The 12,120-nt window shown below is 31.4% G+C and overlaps 1 protein-coding gene across 9 annotated transcripts in view; it reads left to right on the forward strand.

Moving 5' to 3' along the window:
* The window catches only part of LOC122572555 (putative phosphatidate phosphatase), a 58,324-nt gene extending 47,248 nt beyond the window's left edge, over positions 1-11,076 (forward strand). For 3 of the 9 annotated variants that reach the window (XR_006318495.1, XR_006318496.1, XM_043737627.1), the window contains exon 8: positions 10,596-11,076. Coding sequence is in view for 3 of the 9 variants with exons in the window: in XM_043737627.1 (XP_043593562.1) it covers positions 10,596-10,670 (75 nt within the window). In the remaining 6 variants the exon portion in view is untranslated. Of the gene's footprint in view, positions 1-3,306; positions 7,283-10,595 lie in introns of those variants that run through there. The other 6 variants (XR_006318492.1, XR_006318493.1, XM_043737629.1 and 3 more) reach the window with 2 other exon arrangements.
* The last annotated feature ends 1,044 nt before the right edge of the window (positions 11,077-12,120 follow it).

Here is a 12,120-nt window from a genome sequence, read left to right on the forward strand (position 1 = left end):
AGAAAGAATAAGCGAGCAAATATTCTTCCCCTGATTGTAGAGGATATATATTGCTCGTTGTTCGCGAGAAGGCACGCTATATTTTTTAATTGGAGAGGAGAGCAGGCAAACGCGGTGTTAACGTTCATTTTTATTCTTGTACTACATTTGTGGTAGATATTCTTGTTGGTATCTGGTGCTCTTCATCCTACTTACGCTAAAGTTGTTTAACTTTAAAAAAACGTACTACATATGCTAAGATGTGAAAGGCGATTTTATTTCCTTCTTCTTTCTTTTTTTCTTTTTTTTTTTTTTTCTTTCCGCTTAATTAGTCTCGAATTTCTTGGAAAGGTTGCAGAGGTAGCAAAATTTTCAGTATTGACCATTTTTTATTGTATACGTATACTATATTATAGTATGTCATCGAAGATGCACGATGAAGCACGCAAATATCATTCGTTGCTTGTTGGACAATTATGGTACGTATTGTTAGGTTTGCAAGTTTATTGTAGATTTAAATATAAACAATTGAGCGACTCAGACGGAAAGTGGTACAGGTGATAATACGTTCAATTCGAGATACTTGGAAATCAATTTCTCTATAGAAAAGTCTGTATGCGTTGAACAATTTCAACAAATTATGTTACAGAAAGTAACATAATTGTTTTTGCATTTTATTATACGACTAATGTATGTATAAGCTGCTCAGAAGCAGAAGAACGGTAGAAAGAAATAGCTAAAGATACAGATACGTTTGGCAAATTCGTAACATGGATTAAATTATTTCTTTCAATCTGTTCGTTTGCTCCATACAAATAATTGTATCGTCGTTAAAAAAGAAAAAGGTACACTTGTACCGCTTTTCCATCGAGTCTCCTGATTCTTCGTTCAATCGTGATCGTTTACGAATACATTTGCACAATATTATCTTAAGAATACGTTGGAAAAGAAAACGTAGAAAAAAGAAAGATATTTGTAAAGAAAGATCTCCGATAGCGTGGAGAGATTCACGCGTTTATTCGAATCCCTGGTTCCCCGCGAAAGCAATGGAATCTGTTATAATAGCAAATATATGATGCAATAATGAGTGGACTGTTCATTACGAACGTTTAATGCAAAGTATTACAGTAAAGATCGTTAGTTAAATAAAAGGAAGGGGCAAGTAAGTGAATTAGTAATAAAAATTAGGAAAACTCCACGGAGCTATGTATAATCCTATTTGAATTTACAATTGTAGATCGTAACACCATTTCGAATCTGTATACATTTTTAGATTATGAAAGTATAGGTTCTTAAATATCATACAGTAGACGTACGTGTTTAGAGGACGAGAGGAAAAAGCAGAAAAGTTAGGAGACGTCCCTCTCGCCCATTGATTTTCTATTAAAACTTTTTACGTAATTCGGATAGCCGACCTACTAGGTATGCGTGCTAACGTCTCTAAATCATTTTCGATATAATTATATTGATAGTACCTATATATCGTACGATTTACGTATGCATGGTGCTTTGAAGCATCACAAGGTGAGCCACGTAAACCGTTACAGAAGCCAAAATATCTTTGACCATTTCACTTGATGAAACGAGATATTATGGAACTATATGTTGGACAATTTATTTAAAAACGTGTCGAAAAATAACAGACAGACGAACGATGAGTGAACGTCCTCGAACATTTCGGGTTTCTCATGAAACAAAGTATCACCAGACTACAGCGTGTGCCAATCTCTTTTACGAGAAACGATGACGAAATACTGGATAGATGAAAATAAGAAAAGAATGTTATATAAATACGGACTCTTAAATGGTTTATTGAAACATTAAAAATACCTCTTACTACAGGATGTTAAAGAGGATTCAAGGAAAATCCATTTAGGAAACATTTGTAAACAAGTTAAGAAGCAGATGATCCTTAATACTCAAGGTTTACCTTATATGTATATTAAAGAATAGTACGTATAGTAATATGAAGGTTTCAACACGATAGTTCGATTTGTAATAATTGCGTGACTCACCCTGTGTAGAAGTAGAACCAAGATGTTCTACTATACGGCATTGCTGTATCATCAACTGGAAGTATTGTGTACCTGTACACTGTTGTAGTAGACAAAACCGTGTACGTTTATATGTTAAGATAGAAATCTTTATTTATTTTATAAAGGATATATATATACATCGTGTATATATATATCGTATATTCGATTCGTTAACGAAAAAGATGTCAGAAAGAGACCAATAAGTGATATTTCAATTACTGTCTTCACCCATGGCCATTACTTTGCTAACTATAGCGAAACTATCATGATAATCGAAAGCAAAGATTCTTCAGAGTGAATCTTCCTCTCTCTTCATTTTTATTTTCATTTCAAGTAAAAAATCTTGTGTAAATGCATTGTTCGTTCAGGTTTTCATCGTTTCTTTCTAAATTGAATCGTTGTGTTAAGATAAAATTGCGTTCGGTGCATCTGGAAAATTCGTAGCAAAATATCTGAGTTTCGTACGTAGTCTCGATCGAACTAGACGAATCATTAAACGAATTACCATTTCCTTCGCAGCATTTGCTTTTTTTCTAATCGGTTTTTAAGACAACCGATCGCAAAGCAACGTGATTGTTCTTAATCAAGACGATCATCTTCGTACATCTTTAAAATTATTTTGCTCTCGAAGACAACATTGTTGCCTTTTTTGCTGGAATTGCAGGTGTATAGGATTGTCCGTTAGAAACTTTACGAACAGCCTGACGTGTATAATACTTTCATAAGCAATAGCTTTCATCCGCAAATAATATCGCAATCGTAGCTTCTAATAACGCACTCCTACGAATTAATTACCAAGAATGTTATCGCTTCATGTTCCTCTCAAACTTATTTCAGATACTGTTAATGATTACTTACGATCAACCCTATGTATAACACAACAATGCTTACGCGCGTATTAAACGGAAAAATATGGAATTGCTCTGCATTTGCAGACCGCATCTTACTAATCTAACGAACTTTCAGTATCGCTTTTTACCACTTTTATCTATATATTTTAAAACTTCAAAAACACTTGTGCATAGCTTATAAATACGATGACTATATTCTCTGAGAGAAAGTAATTTGTCTCGTAAGCTAATAATAATAGCAATAACGGTGATAATAATTTGCAAGCTTTGTTCCATCATATTTCGAAACCGATTCGTGTCTGTGGTAGGAGTCTACGTATTGTAGAATTTGTATCATTTTTATCTGGCTCGGTATCAGTGGAACAAACTTTCGATTTAAATCTGTAAATGCTTCGGAACAGTGAGAAAATAGAAATAGATAATTGATGTCGTCTTTGCAGGAAACTACATTTACGTTAAACGGAACGCTGCTAAATAGAAAAGAGTTCTCCGTAATGTTGTAAAAATGAAAAACGATACGGTGGATTTCTTTTGGAAAAGATAAATAAACGAAGAGAGGAGCTACTCGAATTACAAAACTGATCTTTACTGATCAACGATCATGGCTGTATTTTGTTTAGAACTTTAATTAAGAGATAACGTCATAGGAATTTCTGCAAGTTTCGTCCGTGCAGCTAAGCATTACGAAACTTCATCCTGTCTGAGATGAAAAGTATTCGATTAAAATAGGAAATATAATTAAGAAACGATAGTAATAGAGATCCAGGAAGAGTGACACAAGATTTTTTACCTGCAGTACATTCCCAATTTACCGATGAAACAAATCTAACGCTATACTCTTTCGACACCTTTTAGATTTAGCGTATTACCTTCCTTCTCGAATCGAAAAATCGGCGACTAATTATGTGGTTTGTTTCTTTTTTCTTTTTTTTTTTTTATGTAAATTATTGTATCGTTCGAAACGTGCTACTGTATTCTGGTTTACGATTAGAATAACGAAGCACTTTAATTGTTACTCGTATAAAGGGTTAATTTTATGTCTGCGTTTAACTATAAGTCAAGTGTATTATAATATCTTTAACATATTACATATGTATATAAATACGTTATATTTTAATGTCTTATTGACCGTTGATCTTGTTCCTATGATTGTATTTCGCAATTGAAATTCGCGCGCGTGACACGTGCGTGTGACGAATATATTCTACTCTTTTTTTTTTTCTTTTTTCAAAAATATGAAACTAATAATATAAAACACACCTTTGCCTTTTGTTGAGTTGTTGGCAATTAACATAGTTTGTACGTTGTTTAAAAAAAGAAATAATATTGATTCCTTAAGGTGAGTTAATAAAGGGTGTGATGAAGGATATTTATATATTTTGAAGGAAACGATACATTTTTTTAATACATGTCTTTAAATATTTTAACATTAAGATGTTAAAATTATTACGAACTTGTATTGTAAATACATGTACAATGTAATTTAATTGCAAGAATTATTTTTCTTTTTTTCATTAGATTTTATTTTAGGTATGTAATCTCGTGTGAACTTTTATTTATAATTTTTTGTACTCGAAGCAAACGACGACGAAAAATACAGAAACAGTTGATAAGTAATAATCGTGAATCGACATAAGCATATATCACTATGAAATAATATTTCAGAATATATTTCATTAATCTTTGTATTCTTTCAACGTGTTCTCGAAAATGAGTTTTCTTTTTCATATGCGCACATTCGTTCAATTTCTCTTTACACGCCTTTTACATTTATTGTATTTATTGACACGTCATTAAATGACGTTCGAGTATTTTGTAATCAAGAAACGAATTGTTTATATGTAGCGTAGTTATACGACGATAAAAATATAACTACGTTGAAATGCGAATAAAATTCACGAGAAACATGATTCATGGGATAAGTTAGATTAGATAATTTATGAATATTTTTACATTCTACCGTACTTTCAACTTCGAACTATAAAATGTAATAGAAAATAAAAATTTACGAACAAGGGGTGGTATATTGTATTCTTTAATTGTTAAATTTCTATTGTTATACATAGATTATTTTATTATTAACGTTACTAGATGTCTAGTATTAACTAAGCGATCTTCTTATAATTACGATAACTTTATCGTGAAAATTAAGATTAAATTACGATTACCGTTAATGAAACAAGCTCAAAATAATTAAATGGAATTGGTAAAATATTTATAGATGTTAATGTGCTCGTGGAAAATATTTTACGAACATTCCAAACCACGAGAAATCAAATAAAATGTTTCTATTTAATAAAATACCAGCACGTTAATTGTTGTAATGCAAATTGGCGGTCAATAAGATGTTAATTGTTAAATATAAAAATACGATTGATTTCGTTAGACGATAATTTAAAAAAAAAAAGAAAAACTCTAAAGAGAAGACGATAAGCCTTAATTTCACAATGTGTCTTTCATGTTCTTTAAATATTAGAGAAAATAAAAACAAAGAAAAGAAAATAACGCGAAGTAAGTTGAATTGATTCTTAAGGAGCTACATAAACCCAGGAAATTATCAATTTCTTTTTCATATCTTTTGTATCTTCAAGCCTGTCGAATATTTAAGCGCTTTAAACCAGGAAGCGATTACTATCAAAAGCGATACCAAAAGTATTAAAAAAATCTGGCAATCGTTGCATCAGCAAATAACACAAAAATTAACTGTTCATATAAAAATGCCATTTTCCGCCATATTTTTGCAACACTTGCACGATTGTATAACCTGAATATCCACTATTTTGTACAATGAGCATTTTTCTTAAAAATTACATTTCCTTGGATCAGAAAAATGTTGAAAGATATGTAGTTTTTAATTTCCTAAATATAAGTAGCTCCTTAATTTGTTAACTGGGGAAAGACGAGTTAACTCGTCGCTCGCATTACCAATATTTTGTACTTAATAATTCATTTATCTCCTCCTTCTTTATCTCATTATTATTCTGATATTAAAGATAATAAATATATCAACTCATTTACATTTGCGTAGAATTCGATCGAATTAATTCGTCTTTCATTAATTATTTAAAAAACCGCCCAGTTAACAAGTTAAACAATTAGCAGTATAAACTATGTCTAACGCGATTTATCGGATTTGCACGATGGATCATGTACCCTGTGCTCGTTCATACAGACGAAGGGATCGTTAATCGTTGCTTAAAGGGTTTCGTATTTATTCTAGGGCAAGTCTTCTACTATTACTTCGAGCAAAGATGTAAACAAGGGGTTTACGATATACAACGCAACATTGATTAAAAAGAAACAATTGTAACACGTGTACCGTTTTATTGTGATATCATGATCATTAAATTCTGCACAGATTGAAAATGTATACCAGATCGAAGTAATAAGTTCGCTCATCTGTCGATGAAATAATATCGAAATTTTGATCGCTGTGATAACAAAGATATTAATAATTCTAAGTTTTATTCGATGAAAGTAACCGTTGGCATTGGTATATAACGTCTAATAAATAAAATATAAAAAGTGATAGATACTGTTGAAAAGTTTATTTGAAATGATAAAGCGTCATTGTATCGTAATAATTCTAAGTTCTATTCGATTAACATCGATATACATCTAAATACATGAAATATATTGAAAGTGAATAAATATTCTTCAAAATTGTTGTTTCGATATATTCTAAGGCATCGTTGCGCATACTTACTGAGAGGTCATCAGAGAACGATCAAAGGGAAAATATGATTGAACGTAATTAAAAAATTCAGCCTTAGGTAAGAAGAAGAGAATCTCTGCTTCAGCTTACGAGCTGAGATTTTATTAAAAAAAAAAAAAAAAAATCCGAAGAGTCGATGTAACTTTGAAGATTACACACACGGTAGCGACGAATTACGCTCGATTCAATTTATGTGAATAAATAATTTACGGCTGGATAATTTACAGGCACGATAAATCATCAAACTGGAATTACTTAACGAAAAAAAAATATCTTTAAACCCGTTCCTTCAAATTCGATTCGTACGGTAATATGTATAAATAACGATGGCTTCTCTTCGTTGAGACGAAATCGTTCATCACTGGTTCACGAACAGTAAAATGGACGAGGTATAAATACATTATAGTAGCTTTGACCAGTGCACGCCACTTAAGCAGAAACAGTGGCACACGTGATCCTTCTTGATCGGCATTTCGTATCCAAAGAGAGGATACAGCACCGATAAAATCTACTCTTTCTACCATTAATAATACCGATAGGTATCTGGTTATAAATGATAGCCCTTATTATCTTGTATACGCAAGAATACGAGGAATCACGTCGAAAGTATTCAAACACGAGCGTAATGCGAAATTAGTCTTGTACTACTCGGAACTGTCTTGTACACGAAATGTTAAAATAAAACTTCCTGTACGTGCGTCTCTGACGTTATTGATAAATTACCGATTCAGAGGATATCATCGATTAACCGGATAAATTGGAAAATAAAGAAAAATATGTTGTTATTTCTGTATTTAGAGGTAGGATCATAACAGCTATTATTTTATTCTTTGGATAAATCTATCACACCGTTCTGAGCCGAAAAACCTTTATTGCACTTTCTTACATGGACTAGGGATAAAAACAAAAGAACATCTTAAACCTATCGATTAAATCTATCGATTGTATCTGGAACTATCTTCTAGTTACTATTTGCTGTAACTAGCGCATCTGCATATGGATGGCGAGCACGAATTCACGTTGTCATATTTTCAACAAAATATATGCTACGTTTTATGAATTTCCTTGAAATTCAGATTTATTTATATCGACTTCTCGCAATAAATAAATAAACTGATCTAAATTCGAAGTTTAAAAATTACCAAGTTCGACAAGGGCTACCAATGTATTTCGTTTACATCTGGAATTTAGTTTAACTGTACCGGAACACGATTTACGCAAATGTATCCAGGGACAAGATGATGTACATAATACAGGGTTACCGAAGCTGCCTTTTACCAATAACTTCTCATTCATGTAATGGAAGATGACATTCGTGAAACTGGTTTTAAAGATTCGTTCATTTACTTCATCTAGATTAATGTTCCCGGGCGACAAAATTGATCAGTGAAAAAATTTCGTTGCTACTATCGTTATTAGCTCAATAGCAAGATAGTTTTCAGTACTTGTCAGTCTACTATCGTCAGTCAAAGTCATTAATCTAGAGATAACTGGAGGATGGTTTTGGTGAGGGCCAGATGCGTAGCTTAGAAGAGGCGAGTAAATTCTGGTTGAAGGAGGAGGTGAAACGATAGTACGTCATGTGGAAAAGGGGAAGACTCGTTGATGGATTGGAAGGAGGAACCTAAAGTCGAGGAAATTCCCGATGAAGGTGGAAATATGGAAGCGTTAAGCTACTTGCGGGGAATAGAAAAGAAGAAGCAGGAGAATAAGAATAAGAGGAAGGGCAAAAGACAAGGGTGAAGAAAAGTTCAATTTTTGAGAAATAAAGTACAAGTTAAATAATAGATAAGTAATGAATGGTGGAATAAATAAATAGATGCATGAACTGTAATGGTGAAAATGTCTATATAAAAATAAAGTATTTAGAGGAGATGAAACAGATAATCAAGGAATTGATATATTTTTATGTTATTATTATAGTTATTTGTAAGTTTAGTTGTAGTTTTCTTTTATGTTCATAAACTATATAAAACTAAGTCCAATTTCTAGGCCATCAGGCTGAAATAAATATCTACATATGTACATAGATAATTGGATGGCAGCGGAATAGTGGGTAAGTTACCCAGTTACAAAAATAATTAAAAGGCCCGGATTTGATTCCCCGGCACCCCCGTAGTCCGTAATTTGATTAACAACCAAAAATCAACCAATCTAGAATGGAGTGTTGTTTGGAAAAAAGTGAGATATAAAGCCAAGTTCATTTTAAGGTCGACGAGCTAAAATGGTGTAATAACTATATGTACTAATGCTTCCCTTAAACTCTAACGATGAAAAACGCTAGAAATTTACGTACACAAAATACATAGATTTTTGGTAGCAAAAAAGAAAAATTTCGTTGCCTTATTAGCCCAGTCGAATTAAGCGTAAAAGATCCAGGAACAAATTGATAATAGAAATATTTTTGCATAAAATTCGAAACGATATTTAGAACAAAATAAGCGATTTTGAAACAATTTTCCTTTAATGAAATATCGATTAAACGAAACAAACACGATTTTTTTTTTTACATTTCGCTTTATATCTTTGAAACTATTTGTCGTACGTGAAAACGTTTCAGTAGAATGTTGTAGCTAATAAAATTATCTGGAAAATGAGACCTGTTCGTTACGGTAAGCACAATTGTTAGGTTAAAAATTAGTAAAAAACGCAAAAGAAGTTCTTTTTTCTTAAGATGTTTGCAACATTAGTAAAAATTGTCGTACAAATTGTAAGGTTCTGTAATAAATAAGTACTAGTCATACCAAAGCAGTGTTGCAAATTTCGAATCGATTCCTCTGTTAATTTTCGTACAATCAATTTGTTGACTTACGAAGCGAAAAATTTTAATTTGCGATAAAATCGTATCAGCTTATCTCGGTTTATCCTTCGACCTTCTACGCTATCTGAAAGACCTATATTTTGGTATTCAAATGAACAAACATTTTTATATTCAAGTGCTTGACTAAGATATAGCGAAAATTAAACTTTTGTTGTAAAAAAGAAACTCGCAGTTCTCATTCTATCGTAATGGAACTTGTTTCTATCGATTTCCGGAATCATTTTACGTAATTTAAAAAAAAGAACGTTTCTCTAGGACCGATTGCCTTCAAGATAGATTAGATGCCCGTAAAGGTTAAAAAAATGTTGGCATAATTGTCTCATTTTCGCAGCAGGCGATTAGAGACTTTCAAAGTAACGGGCGAGGCCACTTAATGGCATCACGCGTCGTTTTTAACTCGACCGCGCGAAAATTAACTGTAACTTATGGAAAAAATCGCATTATCGCGACAACTATAGCCCTAAAAATGACATTTTGTTTTCTAATTTGGGGTTATTCAAAGAAAGAAAAACTAGAACTTCTTATTTCAAATTACTTAAAGACTGAAAATAAGAACAAAATTTTTGTGTTCCCTTTTTCACTCATCGTTATTGTTAAAATTACATTTATTGTTGCAAAGTCATATTGTTATGGATAATAAATCATTTCTATAATGTTGAAGTTTAAAAATTATGTTATTATTTGTGTCGTTATTTATTTCATTTTTTATTAATTATTTTATTGTTTATTATTACGTTATGTTGTAAGAGATCGCGAGTCATGTGAGAAAAAGAACCCCTCTATCCTTGTCTAATTAAGTATGTACACTAACGCCACTCGTTAATCGGTGTTAGACTTTCACGTTATACTTTACTGCACGAATGTGCATGATTTATTAAACAAGGACACAAGTGGCCTTTATGCAGTGTTCTCTTCCTATTTCTATATCACTTTTTGAGTTCGTTCACGCATTTTTATGATTATTAATCACTCATCCATATTGTTTTGTGTGCATTTAATTTTGTAAGCTTATCTGCGTTTCATGGAATTGTGCTTTACCTATCGTCCCCTGCTTTGTTATAACTCACTAGCTTTGTAATGAAATAATCTTGAAAGAATAAAATTCTATGACACATGTATAAAATAATAATTTACTTTATTGAAAAAGAAGAACAATCGTTATGGAACTGACATAAAATTTATTTAAATTTCAGAACGAATTAACATCACTTCAAACAAGAATTGCATTTTACAATGCGATTGAAAGAAATGGAGACAGCACTATTTAAGAGCAGTTACACAATCGAATTAAATAATAAATAGAGAAGCAACTGCGAGTGTATCTGTACTTAATTTACCGTGTTTATATGAAACTTAGCCTTAATACCCCATTATTTACAACTATGTTATTTCCCCGTCAGATGGGATATTATTTATTTCATAGCCAATATATCATAGAATCTGTAATTTATTTCAATAGAGTAAGTGTATTGTACCATATTTTAGATGTCATATATGTATGTCATTTTAAATCCTTTCATCTCTTCTATTAAAGATCTTTGGTACATACAGTGACATGCATTACTATTCGAAAATCGTAATGTGGGTGACAGTATTGTTGTATACGTCTCTTTATAGTAGATAGCTAGCAGAATGTTTTGTTATATATTAAAACAAACATTGAAGTTAATAAAACATGTATTTTATTTATTTAATGCATATACATCTCTTAATTAAGAAAAAACAAGCTAAATAGTGTTAAAAATTCTCGAAATATCCGAATACTAATCTGAGTCATTACATGTCTTTCGAATAATAGTTCAATCATTCAATTTATTTCAGATACATATCAAATCATTACTGTCATGATAAATAACTAGCTTAATAAATATTATTTATGAATTTCTAATTATTTCATTTTTCACAATTAATTTCATAAATCAATAAAATTGATAAAGCGTTTAAATTAGATAGTAGAGACACCTAGCGTTGAATATAGATACTATCATTGCCCAGTTCGACCCAACTGACATTTTAAACTATAGTCATTACGTTTCCTGCGATGTATAATGTGATAGTATAATTGTTTTAGAAACGAGATATTTGCAAATATGTAACGCGATGTGAAATTCTTAATTTCGATACAACCACGTTCAGATAAAAGTATTTTCTAGATATATTTCACGTGTCATTGTTCCAGTTAATCAAATTTTTTAAGTATAAAAGTAACCTCAAAATCAGTGATGCTCGTTTTACGTAGCTTTCAAAATACGAACTTGCTTGTGTTGCTTGGTGGTCTGTTACTGTGTCTTGTTTTTATGATACAAGTGAAACAAATTTACAATAATAATCAGAAATACAACAGATATTTGGGATACAAGGAATACGTAAGACTTTCAGAGACAATCATATATATTCATGTCGCGTTTTCTTATGAATTTAAATCGATTCGTTTGGACTTTAGATGAATGAAATATCATCGGAACTGAAAGCAGTAGAAAAGTCTGCGAATAAATCCTCGACGTACGTTCGTCAGTTAAACGAAATCCTCTTGAAACATCGTGATAAGGATTTGAAAAATATGACTCTATCACGTCCTGTTCTTTGATTAGAAATTATCGTAGTAGGTATATTTAGAGAGAATTATTCAATATGTTGACCATTAATACTTATGTATATGTTCAAATAATTAGTATATTTGAACAAGTATGTTAATATTTTATTTCTGTTAGAATAATG

The sequence above is a fragment of the Bombus pyrosoma genome, linkage group LG11, assembly GCF_014825855.1.
Source record: "Bombus pyrosoma isolate SC7728 linkage group LG11, ASM1482585v1, whole genome shotgun sequence".
NCBI lineage: Eukaryota > Metazoa > Arthropoda > Insecta > Hymenoptera > Apidae > Bombus > Bombus pyrosoma.